This window comes from Erithacus rubecula (assembly GCF_903797595.1).
Source record: "Erithacus rubecula genome assembly, chromosome: 3".
Lineage (NCBI taxonomy): Eukaryota > Metazoa > Chordata > Aves > Passeriformes > Muscicapidae > Erithacus > Erithacus rubecula.
The window spans coordinates 48,501,255-48,523,321 of NC_136689.1; the positions used below are offsets into that span (position 1 = coordinate 48,501,255).

At 37.9% G+C, this 22,067-nt stretch overlaps 1 protein-coding gene across 1 annotated transcript in view; it reads left to right on the forward strand.

The window, feature by feature from the left end:
* The window catches only part of SUSD5 (sushi domain containing 5), a 39,311-nt gene extending 22,119 nt beyond the window's left edge, over positions 1-17,192 (forward strand). The window contains exons 4-5 of the mRNA XM_079302406.1: positions 6,687-6,875; positions 15,597-17,192. Coding sequence (XP_079158532.1) covers positions 6,687-6,875; positions 15,597-16,876 — 1,469 coding nt within the window. The 3' untranslated portion in view covers positions 16,877-17,192. The remainder of the gene's footprint in view (positions 1-6,686; positions 6,876-15,596) is intronic.
* Positions 17,193-22,067: the final 4,875 nt, after the last annotated feature.

Genomic DNA, 22,067 nt, shown 5'->3' on the forward strand with positions numbered 1-22,067 from the left:
TTGTTTTGTAGAAGGCAGGGAATTTTCTGATGACAGAATGGGATGATCATCCATCCCAATGCACTCATCAAGTACTGCTTACACGCAGAAACATTTCTGGATGACTGTAAGGTTTCCTCTTCTTTAAGTATGTTTTAAAAATTGGGATGTAGAGCTGATGTTTAAACAAGAAGATTTAAGTGAAATTGTGTGGCAGAGCTTGGTTTGTAGCTAGTATGAAAAGAGCAAAGTCTGGAAAGGAAACAGCCTTAATATTACAACAGTAACACACAAGCCAGCACAGAGCTGTTGGCTCATGAAGGAGCATCCTCAGGGATGCCACTTCCAGTTTTAGCAAATATCCAGTAAAAAGCAGCAAGAGCAAACCCTGCACCACAACCTCACACACAGCATATCTGTTCTTATCTTATGTACATGTGGCTAATAACTACACACCTAAGTTTGGATTAATGAGTTTTTTCTTACTTGAAACCTCATGAATATTTTTTTTTAGTCTTAGAAAAGTGGACATCCCTTTTAATCTATATATTTGCAATTACAATATAGTAATAGAGTTAAGTACTAAAGGCAAGTTGTTTTGCCCTGCTGAAAGTGATAAATCCCAGGTTTCTTACACTGAGACCTACATTAATTTCTTCAAACCCTTTCATTTATTTTATATCCATCCAACTAATAATGAGCAGACATAAGTTTTCCTTCTTTGTCAGACTTGACTGAGAAGAGCCAAAGGCTCAGACAGACTGGTAGGTTGACAAGAGACAGAGGAACAGTCACATCAACCTCTACTTCAGAAACTAAGCTGACATTAATAAGTCTTTGCAACTGTACTTTTTGATCTTAGGACTTTGAAGAATGCATCTCAAAACACCATGAAAGTTCTAGTACAAACCATGACAAATTCACTTCTTATCCCTAGATTTATAATTAATCTTTACTCAATTAACATTTACCATGCAAATGAGTAGAGTCAAATTCCTTAAGGACACATCTCAGCATATCCCTACACTGGGTCGGTAGTCAGATTCTAGCAAGAGCTCTGAGTGTGCTTACAGCATCAGGCTTTTAAAAATAGAAGTCCTGAAGAGAGACCCAGATTTTTGTTTTGTTTCTGAAATGCATTTTGATCTGTACACACAGAAAAATCACAGTAATTTTTGAGACTAAGAGTTACCTTTCATGGGGAATTGATTCTAAGGGTTCTGTTTGACAAGGAAAGATGTAGCTGTAATATTTTATGAAAACTCTGGGTATAACTTCAATTTTCACAGTACAGAGAAATGTGTCTTCCCAGCTTCTCAAAAACACATGTTTTATGCAGTCATTAGAATCAGCAAGACAACTCTTTACCAGCTCAGGATCTGCTGAGATCAGAAAGTTTCCCTCGTACGCCCTGAGTGCCAAAAAATATCTAAAAATGTATTACATTCTGCCAATTCTAAAAGTGTGGTATCACACATAAGTTAGATCTGCCACACAGTGTGTATCTCTATCAGAGTTGATAATACCTCAAAGTATAAAGTAGGTAAAGCAAGAAAACCAGAAAGCTGGAATTTTCCTGCCTTATTTTTTGTAATAACACATATCATTCAATTCCACACACACATATATATATATATATATATATATACATATATGAATAACCCTCTTGGTTTTCTTTCTTATTATTTTTTTATTGCAGCAAAGGAAAAATCTCTTTGTTACTAACCCCTAAGTTTTACTGGTTCTTTCATTCACCGACCCACTGATATTTACATGCAACAAATAAGACCTGTTCCACAAGGCTTTGATTTGCTACCACCACAAAAAAACTAAACAGGCAGCAACTTGTAGTAGAGTACAGTATAAATGCAAATCAAAATTTTTTAAACATGACTGCTGGCTCCAGATACCCATCAAAGCTTGATGGCTTATGTACATATTTCTGTTATCCTTTTTCAGCAGTAAGAAAAAAAGAAATTAGTGTATTTTTTACAGCAAATATATTAAGTGTCATTTACAAGAGCAATCAAGCTGCAGTTTGCTTTGTGTACTATTTGAATTATTTCTTTGCATTTGTCATGCTTTGCTGAATATATAATTTTTTTTAGTGCTACAGCTTTATTTTTCATGGCTTTGCATATAGCTGACAGTTAATTCCCACTTCTCTGGTTATGACACTTAAAAAATAAAATCCTTCAAGCCCTGTCTGATGTAAGAGATGTTGGCATCCTAGCACTGGTAGCTTACAAGCAACATTTATATTGGCTATAATTGAGTTTTGATGTTTTGTAGTCATTTATCCAAACAGAGAAATTCCGCATACTTTAGGGTCTCTGCAATCAAGAAGAAAAATAAGCATCCTTACTCATCTCATTCACAGGTCTGACCATTAAGAGTTGCATTTTCTAGTTTCTTAATGACAAGATGACATCCTAAAAATTCCAGTGACCTCTCTGGAAAAACCTCCGCAAAATTTGATGGTTGTGACAGGAGATGTTTCATGCCAAAGTGGATGTCTCATGTCAGCTTTTAGGGTGTAGTGCACAGTTAAAGCAGAAATTGTAGATAATCAGATTTCAGTAAATTACTGGTTCTGCCAGGAGATGTGGAAGCTGAAGCCTGCATCTTTTTCATGTTGATTTTTTTTTTTTTTTTTGCTTTGATTTAATCTATCCTTTCTGTAGAGAGCATTTTACCAAGACATCTCTAAAAAAGTCTTTACAGACTAATGGAATGCTCATAGTTCAAATAAAGATGCTTCTGGTGTAATCTGGACTGGGGAGGAGAATTGCTGTGTTCTTAAAATGACATGTGCCAACTCTTTGCCGAAAATCACCTGTCACAAACTCCTTTCCACATACGTTCTGGTATAAAGTTACTATCCTGAGGAGGTATTTTTCCTAAATCTAATCATGACTGAATCTGATAATTCAATTAACAGGAGATCTCTTTAGTCCCATGTGAAAAATAGTTACTGAGTCTCTAAGAGGTCTGTAGCCAGAGCTGTCACTACCCCTAACATATCTGTGCTCAACACCCATATCTTTGCATATTCCCATTAATTTACCAGATGTCGACTCTGCTCTGATTTCTGCACATGTATATTGAGGTCTTTCTTGACTGTAATGATGATTTTCATGTCAGGAGACAGTTTGTGCTGGCATGACGATCTCCTGTAAACTTTAACTGATTTCCTTATATCTCTTCTGTCTTGCTCTGAAGCCAAATCCACACTTTCTTACTGGAGGTCAGTTGCCAATGTATGGAGGCCTGTTACAAGTTTGACCTTGGTACCAACAATTAGAAAGTTCTGGAAGGGTCATGATGTCCAGAAACCAATTCCAAGTGTTCAGGTTTAAGATGTGGTCTTGGACATAAGCAGGCAGAGCATGGGACCTGCTTGATGCTCTGCTGGATGGCCCTCAAGTATCAAGCAGATCCTGCTGTTTTACTGGGTAGCATGAATTGAGCTAATTTTTTTGCCAGTAGCAAGAAAATACTCTGGTGTGTGGGAGGATAGATGAGGGAATAATCAGTGCTCCAGATGGATGGAGGCGCCCAGCCCTCATCTACCCAACAGCACCAGGGCAGGCAGCCCTGTGGTCACCTTAACAAAGAGCACTACTGTTCCTCCACATGACAAGCTGCTGCCAACACACCCTCTGTCACGCTTCATGGCCCAGATCTGCCTCCTCTCTTCCAGCAAGAAAATGGCCTGAATGCCAGCACTGAGCACAGACTGTTGTTCCAAAGAAGCCTATGCTCTTCCAGCTCCTGGTACAAAGGCTACAGACAAAAACATGAAGCCTGTCCCCAGAAGTGGCTCAGTTTGATGAGTTGCTATGCCACTGTGACTTCTGTATGTATGCCAGAAGGAACAGGTTTGGCAAAAGACTGAGCAGGAATTGTCGTAGCAGTTGAAACTGCAGCAAGACAAGATGCTGTAACCTGGAGAATTCCTGTACATTTTATGTAGGAAAGGACAGCAGCAAAATGGATGTGGGATCTTGAGCCTGTCTTTGCAGTGTGTAAGCTTTCACTTATGCTTGTCCATGCTGTCACTCAGTATGCTCTGCAGCAAAGGCATGACCTTACAAAGTCATGCTTTTCTTTCTATCATGCATCAGCCAGGTCTCTCTTTCAGGATCTCATAATTCTTATGTCAAACATTACTGTAAAGATCCCTTCAGCTTTCTTCTTTCCTGGAAGGTTATAATGTGCTTTTTGGATCTGTTTGCCATAGTGAACTAATGTGTTCCTTTTCTGTTTCCTCTGACAACAGGATAAAGAAGCAAGGTTTTGCAGATAAGAATACTCTCTGATATGTAATTGTCCTATATAGCCCTGGGATCAATACTTCCCTCAGAACAGATACACAGCTCCCATTCGTATGGATGGAAGTAGCTACATAAATAAAGTACATTAAATACAAGGCTCTGTAGCAATAAAATAATTGTTTATACCTTTCATCCACATCCATCTCGATTCATCCAAACAGTTCACAGGAAAGGCATTAGCTGCTAAATGCTCCTCACTTCCTTGGATGTCAAACCTCTATAAGATTCTATATAAACTGAGCTTTGTGTGGCCTCAAAAGCTTGTTTTTTCAGTCAGTGTGTGTGTGAGTTACTTCAACTAACTTCTAAAGGTGTTAGATAGTATATACATGTGTATATATATATGTGTGTGTGTGTGTCTACAGTACAGAGAACAGGCTTCAAAGTTTGACTTCAGTAGCATGTCCCTTATATTAGTGTCAGATACTGGTTGAGAAGTGGTTAATCAGGTCAATCAGACAAATTCCAAAAACCTAATCCAAAGGAGCTTTCACAGAGTGTGGATGTTTATCATAGGATTTTCGTTTCACTACAAGGTAAATGACTCACAAAATAAATACAACATATTTCTAAACAAGCATGTGTTTACCTATGCCTAGATCAGAAGTGGGTAGATGATGGGAAAAGCTGCAGCCTGAGACTCACAAGTGTTTTGCAGAATGTCTCTGGGCAAAAGCAGGAAAGGCTGAGTTTCTGCAGAGGGGAGATTGAAAACACTTTTCTGTCAGTCTTATTGCTCATTGAAAACTTGAACGTGAACTGATGTCAATGGAACTGCTGCTTGCAAGATCTTGTGGTAATGATGTCCTAAAAGTAGACTCTAGCAAAATAGCAAGAATGCTCTTTGAAGATGTTTCTCCTTCTGCATGGAGAACATAGGAACATAGTCTTTGAGTCTCTTCAGCTTCCAAACAAAAGTATTTTCAAGGAACATCATCTTTGCTTTACCAGCTAAGCAATCACATTTTTGTACCAAAGCATGCTATTTCAACAGGAGAGATCAATACTAGAATATAGACCTAGCCCTGTGTTTTCCTTATTCAATACAATTACCAGAACTCATGAGCCTTTTAATTTTGGTTGTTCTGTATCTGGGCAAAAGCAGATTTTGGATCTTCAGTTACTTTGGCAAGAGGAACAGTTGTTTTTTTCTAAAACACTCAATAAGAGTTCTAGAACCACTGGAAAAAATTCCCATATTTGAGAAAGAATATAGAAGTGATAATTTGTACCAACATTGCAGTCTTTACCCATTGGGTTTCTTGGTAAAATACATGTTCTTGCATTATACTTTTTTCATTTGTTTTGTTTTTCTTCAACCAAGAGGTACTTCTTCGAAAAAAGGACTGTAAAAACCATGGAGGAAAAAGGGACATGGCAAACCACTTGTGGACAGCTCTTTTCAGACAGGAAGGTCTTTGAGGAAAGAGAATCCACAATGCTCGAAAATTCTCTAGCAAATCTTGATCTATTTTGTTAACAATGGCCAAGATAATTGAAACCTGAAAAAGAGGGTTAAAATTCAGTTTACACTGGTGGTGGCAACTGTCAGCCTGCCTCCTCTACACACTTCTCAATGCAACAAGAATCAGTTTTGATCTTGTTTGTAGTAATTTTTCTACCTGGCTTCTCATGCTGTCAGCAAAAACACTATCAAACATCTTTTTGAGTCATACACTGGTATAAATTTAGCTCTTCAGATTCTCAGAGACAGTGGAGCTATGTTACCCCTGGGTATTAAGCTGATGAGCCAAAGCCACTATTTATTTTAGGGTGTCTCTACCCTAAAAAGGGAGATTTGAATATCTGGAAAGACACCTGATTTGAAAAAGACTAGAAGATTAGAGATAGTCTGAAAACTGACTAGTGTTCACCTGGACCTTTTCTTTTTGTGAGTGTGGACTGGGCCATTGCTCAGCCTCTTCTGGCTTACTGCAGTGTAGGAGAGATCAAAGTGTCAGTCTTAAAACAATTCCACAAGCATTTCTGTGGTTAATAAAAATGACTGTGTCCAAGTTGTTGCTTTCCAGTCCCAACTTGTCCAAGCTTTTGTTAGCTTTTGTAGAATCAGTCAGGGAAGACAGCTGTGATTTGGCTTCCTGCCTTATTTGAAGCAAAGCCCTTCTAGATGCATGACTGTCAGATGTCAATAGCATCAGGACTATGGCATCACAGTTATAGCCCCATTTTTACCTTCCCAATTACAGCTGAAAAAAATTGTGAAAGTATAAAAGGGCATGAAACAGATGAGAAGCACAACTTCTGTGGACATGTATAAGTTTATCCTCAGAAAAACTCAGCGCTGCTGTTAGCACTGCATAAAAAGATTATTGTGAAGCCTTCACGATGTCACCTTTTCTTTCCTTTTAGACAAGCCCTGTGGGGACCCGCCATCCTTCCCACACACCGTCCTGCATGGCCACACTGGCTTTGAAATGGGGGATGAGCTGCTGTACGTGTGTGCCCAGGGGTTCGTCATGGGCAGCAGGGAGACGGCGTTCACGCTGCTCTGCGACAGCTGCGGCGAGTGGTACGGGCAGGTCCAGGCCTGCGTCAGAGGTGAGCTCAGCCAGCACCGAGCCTCTGCCAGCAGGATCCAGCAGCCAGACACAGGATCCAGGATTGCAGGGTGTGCCCTGGCACCTGCAATCCCAGGGAAGGTCCTGGTGACTCTCTTAGCTGGCCCACCAGGAGTTTATGATCCCTTTGGTACACATCTCTAAGAAACCATAGGAAAAGATAACTTTCTCTTATATATACCTGGATGAACATAAGGTTTCTCTCTGAGTAGAAGGATCCATTCAAAATAAAAAATCTTTTAATCTCTTCCCTTTGTGCCCTGGCTTTTTGTAAGAAGCCAGTGGTTGATCAGAGCTTTTACTAGGTCTTTCCTATAGATTTAACACCCTCGAGCTTCTGTCCTTACATGTAAGATAAATGCTGCTTCCTTCTCTTAGCTTGGGAACATTGAAGACCTATGTAAGTTAGGAGAGCTACCTGTGCCACTCAAATAAACTGTTACCAAAAAAGTATATAATTTTTAATTTGCCCCAATAAAAAGGCAAAAAGTTTTTATCTTGTACCATGTCTCCAGGACTTTTGTCTACAAGCCCAAGAGTAGTTGCCCAGATATTTAAGAATGAAAGTGGATTTTCTTACCAAATTGCTAGACACAAGAAATAATTTTTGTAAAAAAACCCCAAACCACAAAACCCCCAAGCAAATTGTAAAATGACATTTCCTTAATTTAAATCCTCAATAAAATCCACCTTTACGTGTTAGTTAAATTCTAGCACTCTTTTAACTTTCCCCTTGTTTAAATATAGGCTTCACAGTACCATGAGTTCAGGTGTGGATGTAATCTGAATTCTGCTTTCTCATGTTACCTTGATCAATGCATAAACCCACCATTTTTTCTAGTATTTAAGAATGATCATCGGAAAATTTTAGTATTTTTTTGAGAAAGCTATCACATCTTTAAAGTACTGTTTCTGGCAAAACAGATGAATTTTAAGCAAAGGAATGAGCAGCTGTTGGGTAGCTGAGCTATCTATATGGGCTGGAGTTAGTATATCTGGTTTAGAACTTACGTATTCCTTAATGTCTGGAGGCTTGAAATGAGTTATTTTTACTCATGAATATGCCATCAGACAGTGGATGGTCATGAGAAAAGGTCAAACTTGTTCTTAGTAGAAATAGGTCATGTCTGTGCACCAGGGAACCAGATTCTCAAACACATCCAACTGAAATAGATACACAAAAAAATAAACAATGAAAGCACCAGCATTTTTCTGAATTGTTTCAGCTTTTAAAACTGTTTTTACAAACAGCAGTTCAGATGATTATACAAAACAATGCAGGCATCCAGGAAGAACACGGAAGGAAAAAGGAGAAAAGAGTACCAACATCTGATCATGGAATAAAGAATCATAGAACAATTTGGGTTGGAAAGAACCTTTAAGGTCATCTAGTCCAACCCCTTTACAAAAAGCAGGGAGATCTTCAACTAACCCAGTGGGTCTGAATCTCATATAATCTGCACCAAATTGATAATTCTTTTTCCTTTACTGAGGTTAGCAGAAATGCTATCTCCATCACACACAGACATAAAGCTGTATTACAACAAAGCAAGGAAAGGAAAGAATCAGACCATTTAGGTTGTGTTTCACTGTTTACTCTGGATAAATAGTCTATTCCCCCTGTTTTGCTCAAGCCTTTCCCATAGCCACAGGGGGCAGAAAAGTATTTTTTAAAAACATAAGAAAGTGTGATTATAAAATCAAAAACATCAACACTAAAACTTGGGAACAGATGTGATATTGTGGATTATGATTTTTAAAATTATTTGCATGTAGACTTCATCCTTGGGATCTTTCTCTGATGAATGTTTTTCAAATGCTTTAAGGACATGGGATAGAAAATAATTGTTCAAGTAATAATTATATATTTAATCCTCCTGAACATCACTCCTTAAGAAAGAAGACTTTACAGGATGATTTAAACGTGTGATACCAGGTTTCATTATTTTTACAGAAATAAGAATCCAGAAAAATAAAAATGTGAAAAGGAATTCAATTAAAAGAAACCTGATTTAGAGTTGACCAATATTTTGGCATCATAGGAGAGAGAAGAACAATTATTAAGTACTCCAGAAGTCAGCTGACAGTCTGATTTTTAACTGCTTTGAGGCAAGAGAGTACCTTTCCTATCATGAAAGTTAATGATGGGACTTAATGGAGAATTTATATTCCTGTTGGCAGACTGGACCACTTCTGTCCTATCTGGCTGACATCAATGGAAAGATATTTGTGAAGCCACTTCAATGAACATTTAAGTGCTATATTTAAAGCCTGGTAAGATGATACAGAGCCTTTGCTCTGCATCTGCTCTGAGTGAGTAACTGGGAAATGTAAAATGGTCCTGATGCTCTTACTCCAACAAAACGGGACCAGGGGAACAAAACTCTGATCAGAGCATTAAGAGCTGTAAGGCCTGTTTCTACATCTTGCAGTGTCTCTGAGACTAGGGATTAATCTCTATACTGCTCTCTGCTGCTTACTCCAACTCGTCTGTGTCAGAGTGATGACATTTATCCAATTTCATAAAGCTTACTGGGATTTGGGGAAATTATCATAAGTACCATTGTACTATTTGGTAACTGCCCCATTATGATACCCAGCTGTCCAGGCAGAATATCAGACTAAATGGCAATAAGGGCATGTTTTTCTTTTTTTCTGGAAAAGCATCAGACTGGCTTTACATTCACACTTGCACACACAGAGCCAATATGGAGTCATAGAACTATCATCTTAGCAGTGTCTAAATAAAGCAGTTAGATGTTCTTTGAAATCTCTTTGTGATTATCTTTCCTGACTGTTTTGGACAACAGAGAAGAGATACAGTCCATTCTGGTACCTGGGATATAAGTGTACAGCTATACAGTCAGTAGATTGGCAAATAAAATTTTTAAAAATACATATAGAATCAAATAGACAAGTAATGCAAAATGCATGGCAAAACCTGGCTATGAGCATAACTGAACAAAATAATTTTGAACTTATATTAAGTGGATTTCAGATGCAGTAAAGTGTGACAGAAATTTAAGTGGATTCTGGATACAGTAAAATATGATGGAAATTAGGAAACCAGTACATTACAAATGGCTGTAATGTACATTGTGCACTTCAAGTAATAGATAGTAATTTTTAAATAAGATGCTTTTAAAGAAAATAAGTGACTCTGTTTCCTGTAATTCCTTGTAATGAAAAGGCATTGTGTTCTAACTGAAAACACAGGAATATTTAGCCCAACAAAGTAACCTTAAAGAGAGAATAGGGAAATTAATGGATTTTACCATTTACTATTTTTTTTATTTCTGTGGAGAGAATGCATTTGCTTCACAAAATATATCCTGAAGAATACTGTAGTAAGGTCTGAAAGCAGCTGTATATGTGCCATGCTGTGGCTGTCCTGAAAGCACAGAGACTAAACTGACAATTGCTAAATGACATTTGGGTTTTTTTCCCAAAATAAACCATGAGCTCAATATCAGAAGCATTAATACCAACACTACAGTGGCAGGGGTCAGGGCTGGACTGCATTAGGCTGCATTCTCTAGGGTTTGCCTCCTCAAAGAGAGGGCAGATGGGATGGCTGGGAAATCATGTTCCATCTCTGCCCTAAAAATGGCTCAGAAAGATGTCATGTATCTATACTTTTAGTTTTGGGTTTTTCCTGCTATATGCTTGTGGTAGGAGAGTCCATAACTTCTACATATCTAAGGAATCTCTCTTGAATGCAAACTAGTGTGTTCCAAGGTATTCCCAACTTTTCCATGCTGAGGACTATCCTTCTGATGTCAGTGTAAGGAGTACTTGGCTGACTTTGACCACTTAATCTGCAGCTACTAGTTGTCTTGCCTGGCTCAAAAATTCTCATTACTTCAAACATTGCAAGAATTATATTGATTTACATTCACATGGTCTGTAAGCATGACTAATTAGCATAATTTCTTTTTGGTTTTTTATTTTTAAATGTAGGGAATCAAACAAAATATCTCTGGCTTTTGATCTTATTTGAGAATTATTTTTTTCTTGTTCGTTATGTGAGTGCAAATGAAGAATTGTGACAGACAAATATAATTAGCAACAAATACAATCAGCAGCAAATATGTCCATAGCCTGTCAAAACAATTGTCATAGCAAACTTTGGTTCCCTTTTCAGGCCTGCCACTGAGGGGTTGCATTAGAGTAATGTAAAGTATCAATCTGGCATGAACAAATTCTGCCAAATTGAAAAAGTTTTAAAATTTTGATTGGTTATTTATTTATACCAGTAGGCTTTCTGCTGGAATAAGAATTATCCTCCTTTTTGTACCTATTGCAAAAGACAAAAAGCACAATTTCTGTCTAGCATACTGTGGTAGATTAGAGAGAAGTTTGTGTGCCTGATAAAAACTAAATGGATAATTCTTTGAGATGCCATAGTTCACAAATGTGTCTTATCTCAGGCAAATCAGTCTACATGCTCTTTTCCTTCCCATCCTTAAAGACAGATGCTGTCTTGTTAATGTTTGCTGTAGCTACTTTGAGATTCATAGGCTAAAGATGTTTTTATACAGTACAAATATTTTTAATGATGGTCTATAAGAATCAGGTTTCAATTTCCTGTGCTCCCAAATATACACCCATAAAATATGCAGTGCACTTTATGGTTGTCCAAAATAGCAACACTCAAAATAGGTCTTGGATGCCAATATGCTATCAAGAAGAAAAATTAAACTGATCCTGGAATGTGGAAGACCAGTCTTTTTTTGGGCTTTTTAAAATTATTATTTTGTTTGTTTGTTTGGTTGGTTGTTGTTGTTGTTGTTTGGTTGGGGTTTTTTGTCTTGTTTTGTTTTGTTTTGTCTTTTTTGTTTGGTCACTGTTTTCACATTAGAATAAAAAACTGAAGAAGAGGAAATCTCTATAGGACTGGATGCTTCCCAAAAAGGATTAATTAAGAATTAAAAGGATTTTAACTTTTAACTGAACTTCACATCTTTGGTAGTATGTAATTTCAGCATTTCTTGCTGTAAAGTGTTTATTTCAGACTCAGTCATCGCTCAGACAGTGAATTAAAACTCACTGATCCTTCTGTCTGCCAGAAGAGGGTATGGCAAAGATGGAACAATACAGAAAGATTTTGATCTTGGAAAAATTAATTTCAGGGCTGGCTCTTCTTAAAACCAGACCTGCCTAGGTAAAAAGAAAGATGGAACCACTTTTAAATCAATTGCTAGCAATTTAAAAAATGTGTATAAATAATGGTCACAATGTTTTGGATAAGAGGTGGAGCTGAATCTAGTTTTGCTGCTGCTCTTCGGTGCCAACACTAAAATTCAGGGAACTGGAAAGTTTGGGAAAGTGCTGAGAGGTGAGCAAAAAGAAGTGCAGAAATTGTGCAGTCTATTCCCAGAAAATCAAGCTCATGGTGGATTTAAAAGATTGTCATGGTAACACAGAGTCACTAAATACTGAGTCCAAGTCCCATTTGAAGGTCTGTGGCCCAGAAGAAAGAATAGAGTATTATTCCTGTGTAAGTCAATCAAGGATCATATAAATCAAAGTTCCAGAGTAAGGGGGTCTGTATTTCCTTTGATGGTTAGAGAGCTCAATAGTTGCTTTCATTCTGGCATCCCATAAGCTAACATTAGTTATGTTGATAGTCTTTGCTATAAACTCTACAAATACAGGAGTCTGAATATGAAAATATGTTAGAGCAGCTTTACAACTTGGGCCACAATCTGATTGTGAGAGAGAACAAGACTCCATTATGTGGTGATGAGCAGTGCATAATGAACTACAATCTCAGGATCTCTTTAGACTACAATGAGCTTTTTCTTCCCCCAGCTTTGCATTAAGAAAACACCAATTCATTTCTCTACAGGCAGGATCATGCCCAAAGGCAGCATGTTTGATGGAGACTCGACTGATGATTCAACAAACCTTCAGTACGTTCTGATAGATGGGGACTTGCACTTTCTTGGAAGCACATGCTTTTTCCTGATGTGGCTCCATAGGACCTTTTCCTAGAGGGCTGAAACTACATGGCAGGAGAAACACTGAAGGGAAAGAGCTTCAAAATGTCTAAAAAGCATGTTACTACAGTTGTTAAGCATTTACTAATGACTCACTCACATACATAAGGTACTGGTCAATGAGACAAATACCAGCTGCCCATTCATAGTGCTAATTGAAAAATAGGTTTCTGGAGGAAACAAGCATGTGGATATAATTTTTTTGTTTGCAGATGTGTGTGCCTGCTCACCACAATATAAAAATTACTGTTTCAACTTCTGCTGGATTACCATAGTGTAGAAAGTAAATGAGTGGCAAAAATAGAGGTTACAAGACAGACTAGTGATTTTTCAATTAAAAAAAGAAAACAAGGACCAAAACAGTTGAAAAACAGTGACTTTCTCACTTCATGATGTTCCAGTTCACATACATGCCACAGACACCTACAGGCTGTCCTCAGACACACTGAACTTCAGTGAAGAAGGCATGACAGATATCAGCTTCTAGCAGGAGTCTGGATGAATAGATTTGAGGCACCATTTCCATGCAAAGAGAGTGCCAGCCAGATAGAAAAATTCTAAAGTGAAAGCAAGAGAAGAGACAAAGTGAGACTAATGTTTGACTGTAAGTAGAAGTGCTGCATTGTGATGGATAGTGCTGTGCAGATCTTTGTGAGTATGTTGCCAAAGTGCCTTGGTATTCAGAGTTATCCTCCATTCATTCGCAAAAGACTGAAGTGGTATCAGAAAAGATTTTAGGATTAGTTAGAAAACTGAAAGTCCTATCAGGAAGCTTTCCACTCTAAGAGTTGTATTCCCCTGACTGTTAAATCATCCTTGAATGAGACAGAAGCTTTTTCCTGCTTTGGAGGGAATAGGGAGGATCTAGAGGATTACACAAGCAGATGAGGACACTGGGCCAGCAGGGAGAGAGGTCTGTTGTTGGCACTACCTTTGAGGTGATGGGACCTGGTAAGAACATCCAGTTCTTCAGCATGACAGCTTTCACAGGGGTATTAACTCTGCAGGCTATTTGGGTCACATGTTTGGGTTTCCTTTGCAATTCTGCTTTGGTTCCTGGTAGACCCAGATGCTATTCCAAGGAAAATACCTTTTCCCAATGCTCATTCTGTTTTGGCACCTGGATTAAGCTGTTCTGGCAAAAAGTGAGCAGGCATGAGCTGTATCACCGCTAAGTGGTTTTGGTCAGACTGGTTTGACAATATTTCTAATCTTTCTTAAGAGTAGACCAAATATGGTTCTGCCAGAAGTCTGGAAGCAGACTCCAGGGACAAAGTGACTCAGGCGGAAATTGAGGTAGGCTCCAGATGAATATGCAATTCAAAATCAGTTGACTACAAAAACGCAGAAAAGATAAGGCTTTACGTTAATGTAGTGATCTGTAATACTGATTCTCCTATTAATTTCTTGTTTCCCCTATCATGCCAGGTCTATTACTTCATTGTCTTCATAAAAGACTAAACATCCTCTTAAAAAGAAAAACTCTCACCGTGATTCAGTTTATTTTTCATATTCCAAGACCCTACTTTTTATGACTTTTAATGCCAGCATAAATCTCAGAAATTACATCAACTTCCTATGGAGTAAAACAAGTGAACTGAAAATCAACCACCCTATCTAGTTTGGGAAATTTTTCATTGAGCTAAGGCTTTAGAATAGAGGGAGAAATATGAGCTACAATGCACTATTCCAATCAAATTAAAACTTTTATCTTTCTGCTTTGAGTCAAGTCTACTTGCTATGAGTGGTAGGTCTGTTGAGGATTTCTAAATCAAATTGAAGCTTTGCAATGAATCTGTGCCTCTGTTGCACTCAGTTTTTTACCAATTTAGTTTTGTTTTGTTTTGTTCTGTTCTGTTTTGTTTTTCTCTTTTCTCCATGGCAACATTTAATTCCTTAAAACTGGAAGCCTGAGAGTTGCCCACTGGCAGACAGGATTATCATGTTAACTAGGTGTTAGGCTTTAAGTGTTTGAGACAGTTTTCCAGCCTTGCAGGGTGCCTCTTGCTTTCTTCAGATGAAAACAAGCAGATCTCAGGGTCAGCCTTGATGGTGGAGTCTGCCTCAGTCAGCTCTGAAGAGCTCTTATGGAACAAGAAATATTGTTGTGGCCCAGGTGCTGTGTCACTGTATTGAGGGATTTAAGGGGTTTGAAGAAAAGCAGTAAACTGACCAAAACATGCCTTGATATCTTGAGGATAAGGTACTGAAAATAATTATTTAAAATTATCTGGCTCACAAGGGATGAAGTTGCTGTAAAACTTTTAGTTTTGTCTGAAGTATTTTTTTTATTATTAATTGATTAAATTTTGGTAAATCTTTCCACACACATTTCTTGCTTGAATAAGATGAATTTTTTTTGTCAACTCTTGCAAGGAGTCATACTAGGGAGAGAAAAGATTTGAGAAAACAATAAGCAAAGAAAGTCCTCTAACTGCAGACAATGAGTTATTTATACGCATTTTTAAATCTGGAAAGGTAAGATATTAGCAGTTAGCAATTATAACTATTTAGATTTTTAAAGAACCTTGAAATTGAGTGTCAGCTCAAGGACCATGCCATTTTCAAATAGACAATTACACAGAATGAAAAATATTGCCTAGAAGACACTTTCTTCTTGGATTCTTGTAATAAATTAGCTCAGTGCTTTTCCAGAGAATTAAATGTTGGCTTATGAGGTTTTTTAAATTTTTTTCTAGATGAAACCAAGGCACACATTGACTATGAAGATAACTTTCCTGATGACAGATCAATGCCTATTGCTGACAATGACCATGGCAATGGCAAAGAAGAAATTGAACAGGAACAGATACAGCTTTCCTTCAGTAAAAATTCAGAGGAAGGAAGAACTGGAAGCACCAAAGGGGTTACTCAGCACACAGACATTGCTGAAACAGGAAGCAGGGCACCAACTGAGTCCCCTGTGTCACTCTTAAGCCAAAAAAACTTGTTCTGGTTTCCACCAGAAACTTTCAGTGAGCCTGAATCAGAGAAAAAGACAGATGATTCCACTAAAGCACAGTTTTCTGAAGGTGATAACCACATTGGAGGAAAGACAGCCTATGATGAACCTGGTGTCAAAATGTTTTATGATAGTGAGGATTTCCCCATTGGACCCATTCTCACAACTAATGATACAAAAAGCGTGATGGACACAGTTGCCATCACTGATGAGTCATGGTTAGATGGATATCCAGTTACACAAGAGGTGGTAGAGGATGATGAAGAGAGTGATAAAGTTGATGGTTCGATGGGAACAGAAGATGACATCATCCTCACGACCGACCAACCAAATCACGTGGAAGTGAGAAAATCAGGAAACGGCAGTCCAGCTCCAGAGGAAGGACTAACACAGATTGTGGCAGCAACAACAGGGGCAGATAATGAAGGGGTTAAAGAGACACTGGTACCATTTACGTCAGTGAGTGGTCTGGAGGACTTTAGTGTGAGCAGGGGTTATGATGATGCCACGTGGGAACATCTGGCTACATCTCTGGAAACTGTGACTCAGGAGCCCACTACAACAATGCTGTTTGACATAACCAGTTATAAAACATCCATGTCAGAAGCCTCTATGACTGTCAGTCACTCCAGTCACACTCCATACATAGAACCAAGAGACACAACCACCTACCCAGAACAGGTAGCAACCACTGTAGCAGCTCCAGACATCCTTACCGACACAGTGTCCCAGGAATTAGTTGAGCAAGAAAATCTCACCCAGGGCTTTGGAGAAAAGCCTGTCCCCACTTCTGAGCCATGTGAGGGAGAGGATTGTCCCAAATCCAATAAAGGTGCTATCATAGCAGTAGTAGTGATTCTTCTCTGTTTGATACTGGTTGCAGCTGTTCTGGCAGCGTGGTTTTTCAAAAAACGGCAGCAGAAAAATTCTGTCTATAAACTAAATGGAAGGTGTCAGCCCAGACATCACTGTTACCACCACTACCATCACCAGCACATTGAAATGCAGAAAGTTTAACCAGGGGCCTTTTGGCAGAGATCAGAAGAATAAACATATTGATGCTAGAAGAATCACATGACTCATGGATGCTAAAATCCAGCAGTGCAGAAAGCAGAAGAAAAAAAGAATGCTAGAAGAACATAGAAGACAGAAAAGATTTCATCCTTTTGAAATTGCATCTAGCACATTCGACTTTTGAGAGCTAAATAATCTGTACTTTTTTATCACAAGGGTCTTTCGGAGACACCAGCAGGACACAGTGTGCTCAGTAGTACATCTTAAATTTGTTCTGCTTTTACATTTTGCTCCTATTAATAATAAATTAATTGATTAATTTCTGTGTTACCTGGTTATAATGTAATGGTAGGGCTGATCAGGCCTCTTTGGTCTGTTCTCAGTGGAAGAGGAAAAGAAAAAGGCAAGAATGGAAGAAGGATGTTTCTGGAGTAACACACACTTGGTGTTTGTTCCTTTTTTAGAACCTGCCCAAGCTGGTTGGGATAAACCACCATAACAAATTATTACCAGATGTGTCTTAAAAAGGAAAACTATTTGCTACCAGACTTTAATGGATAGTATTGCAATGATTACTAAGGTAATTTTCTTCAATGTTGTGAATTTAACAAGCCACAAATGTTGGATCATTATGCTACTTTTCTGGAAGGTGTTCTTTTAGTCTTAGTGAAGAAATGCCATTCTTATAACTAATCTTCCTGTAGAAATGATTATATTTTCCTGGTATTCAGAGAATATTGTAAGCACCATTCTTCCTTGAGTATGAGCAGGAGAGGAGTCAGAGCACCTTTGAATTCAGGTGTTATGATGAATAGCCTCTCATTACAGAGTCAAACACTGAAAAAGCACTTTCCAGGGGAACCCTATATAAAGTCAGCTGCTTTCTGAACACAATGTTGACTGATCAAGATACTGAACTTTAATTCACAGCCAGTAGTATCTCTGGCAACTGAAGCCATGTGTACTACTTTAGCCATGTGAAATCTGTGGAAGGACTGATTTTTCACCATTCTGCTCTTGCATTGGCTGGAGGGGTGAACATTGGCTCTGGGAGATGGGCAGCCCTTTTGCATGCAGTTTATTGTGGTTTTAAAGATAAGCAGACCTGGAAAAGAAATAAATTGCATCTAGTTGATAAAATGCACTCAGCTTCTAGACTAGGTGTTGGTGTAAAAGCACTGAGGCTTTCCCAAAAGCACATTCCATCTCCAACAGTTCTGAAAATAAACAGGAAAAGAGGGGAACATAGAATCCCTTAGCATAGTTCGTATGAGTTTAGTATGAGGTCTTCCTTACATTTCTGAATGAACAAGAGGAAGTCTGGCAACTGTGAATAATCTGCAGGTCAGAAATAAATTCATCTGCCATTCAGCCTTAGTCAAAGAGTAATAAAAGGTGTCTAGGTGGAGTTCATTCCATATTCTGGCTTGAGTCCCAGTGGTAATCACCGCTAACTCCATGGAAGGTAGGCTTTATGAAATGCAGGGCAGAATTTGGCCCATTTTACAGGCAGCCATCAATCTCAGGGCTGGCAAGCAAAACAAAGCACTTTTAGACAGTGGCTATGGGTTATTTTGGAGAGTTTGACCTCAGAGGGGTAAGAGTTGAATCTTGTTACCTGGCAAGAGCTACAGTAAATAAAAATGACAGAAACTGTAGAGATTTGTAAATATGTCTCTGACATATGCATGACTTTATGCTTTTAATGCATACACTACGAAATAACTTAGAATTTCTGCTGCAAACTTATTTTTTTTTAAAGCAGCTACAAAAGAAAAACCCAACAATGGATTTCCCACCAAGCAATTTTATAGAGATTGTTAACTCAACTAAAACATATAATTTGTAATCCCATGGAAATATGCTGAAAAGTAAACACAGGAACATCCATTAAAAATATTGCTTAACTGAAAGGTACAAGTAGGTGTTAAAATTCTGTGTATCATTCAAAATGAAAAGCCAATTCTATTTGTCCCAGGAACTGGACATGTAAAAATGAGACTCAAAATATAATTACAAACACAAATTGTACAAGGATCTTATTTGAGACTTAGAAACACTTGTTATTCATGAACCAGAAGAAAGTGTACGTTAACATAATGCTTTGGAGCTATTTAAATAAAACTCAAGTTACAAAAACATCAGGAAAGGAAGTGTGTCCGTGTGTTCTTGTGCAAATCATCCAGTTTGCCCACAAGTTTATGGAGAAAAGATAGGCCTGTTACCTTCATAATTCTTGTAGAAGACAATTTGTTATTAAAAATATTAGCTGAAAAGTGTTTAACTTAGACTGCCAACCCAGTTCTGCTTCAGAACATCTACCTTCCTTTGCAGCATCATGTTTGTATTCACAGTTCTCACTTTACCAGAATGATTGAGGAAGTTTGGAGAAACTAATAAACAGATGAGGATCAACAGCTCTTCAATGATACATTTGACTTAGACTTCTTTCTGTGTGTGAAACTTGGCTAATCACCAATATGGGAATGACAAACAATATACACATTAGACGATGAATACAAAATCTTAACATAATAAGGTCAAAATAGAATAGGAGATTAATTACTTGGGAATCAAGGCTGAAACTGGCAGCTGCATGTTGAAATTAGGGGAGGAAAAAAAAAGGGGAGGGGGGAAATACCAGAAGTGCTTTTGTGACGGTGACATCCAGCCATTGATCTATTTCTCTGTGATAAAAGTAATGTATCATTCTCCTCTAGGAAACCACATATTATAACATTTTTGAATTTGCCCACTGGGATCAAGAGTGAGACATGATCTTCCTTTCCTCTCTTTTCCTTTGTTAACCTGTTAACTTGGCCCCCTCATTTCATACAGACCTTGTGCTACGATGTCTGGACAGAGATTGTACAAATTTGCTTCAGCAGGCTGAAAAGTGACATTGTGGGGTGTGACATCATAGCTACTGGCAGTGTTTGGGGGTCCAAACCCATGCAACCAAAAAGAGGTTGCTTCCCTTGTACAGAGACACTGTGATCATGCATTTTAGGTGTTTGCTAAGTTCTCAGGATGAAATCCCCTCAGTTCTGTGTTTGCCCTAGCAAATTATGGTTATTGTGCTGTACTGCCTTATTGCTTACTCTACCTCAAAAGCTTTAATGCTGGAGATTTGTTGCCATGTGCATTGGATCCAGCATGGATTGGTTTTTTCTTCAATTATTTACCTTTTATAAATGCCTGATAATTTGTAATGCAAAGATAAAACATAATACATTTCTGTGAAAGACAGAATGTGTAGCTATGAATGATCACTTAAAAATTACCCTTAATAAGAAAGTATTATACCATCATAAGACTTGACAAACTACAGGGTTTCCACCAGCTCAGGAGAATATTTAACTGTTTAATCCTTTTTCAGATAAATGATAATGAGAATAGGGCAAAGGCAGAAAGCCCCTTTTTTATTTTCCTTTAAAGTTAATAGTCATATAAAATTACTTCTCTGACTCCCATATTTCCACTTGAAAGTAAGCAAGTACCATTGCTTTGCAAGAGAATTAATCAGGAGAAAAAATTGTTACTTCATGATGCTGAAAAGACCTGCCCATGAGATACATCAATGGGAAGAAAAAGTTAAAAATAATAAGTGAAAACTTAAAAAGTTTTTCTACAGGGAAGGTTAGCATTTATAAACTTCAAAATTTGAACTCTCTACAGAAGTTAATTTCCATATAACATCAGTACTTTAAGGAGAGAGAAGAGGGGAAGGAGGAGAGACGGATGCCTAAACCACTGAATACTTCCTTGCCAAAAATAAATAAATAAAAATGTATCTATTTATTTTAATATTTTCTCCTAGGCACTGAAGAGGACTCAAGATACAAACCCCTGATTTGCTGGGTGTGCAACCCAACTCACTTTGACTATTTCTTACTTAACTCCTTTTTTGTATAGAGCTAAAATTCTCCACACTAGGTCATTCAAGTCTTGAGTCACCAGAAAAAAGAAGTTGCTGTTTAAAGCATGGCAGACGACCAAAAGTTCAGACAGCTGCAATGAAGGATTAGTTGTGGGTTTTTCTCACTGCCTTGCTACAAACTGCATCACAGCTATATGTTCAAACATTATTTAATGGGAATGTTTTCTCTGGCACTGACTACTTCTCCCCACAGTTTAAGTATTGAATTTTTTAAACTGAAGTAGCTTCGGTTTACAGCTCACATTAGAACTTAAAAACATATTTCCATAATAGCTGACATATGCAGGCAACTGTTTATTCTTAGTACCAGCCATAATAAACACTTGTACTTTTATAATCCAACAAATCTTTGTCTAATCACAACTCCATTTTCAGAGCTGTGAAATTTGCATGCTATTTAAACCATTTTTCATGAAGACTCTCTTGAAAGGAAAAGATTTTCTAAGTGTGCCCCCATTATCAACACAGATCAATAAACCACTGTAAAGGATGTGAGTATAAATGGTGGGTATTGATCGCAAGAGCCTACTGAGAAAGAACTTTGTAGAGCAGGACATGCTATGAGATTTTCAGGGGGATAGTTTGTCTGGAAAGTATGTAGAAATGGCACCTCGTTGGTTGGATGGCCTCTTCGGGTGAATTAAGAACAACAACTGACTAAATTTTGGGTTTATATTCTAGCATTCCAAAGCAGTAAAGCTCTGGAAAATTGAGCAATTTGAATTTGCTTTTGGCTCATGCCTTGTCAACAGAAGTAATGAAGGTCTGCTTGCAGGATTGCTATGGCAAATGAAAAGGACCAGCAGGACATTTGTATTCCCATTGAACTTGCCAGAACTGATAATTCTAAAAGTATTTGCTTTTCATAGTTGATTTTATTGGCAATTGGAATTGCCAAAGCACAGAAGTATGAAGCCTGAAATGCTCTTTTATGGGAGCAAAACTAAGTTTTGAGGAGAAAAATCACTACTATCCTTCTTCCTTTTTTTTAATGAATGTTGCCATTTGTGAGGATGAATTTGCAAGGAGCCTGTAATAATAAGAATTGCTATAGTAAGAGAAAGTATTAATTTGAAAAGAATTAGACTGTCAGCAGAGTCTGAAAATGCACTGATTTTCAACCTGCGCATATCCTCCTTTACCCAGGTTTTAGTTCTTACATAAAAAAGACTGTCCTGACAGGTGTTTAGGTGTTTTTCACCTAAACAAATATCCACCTCAGTGTGACACTGTTTCTGACTCAGTTTAATCTTC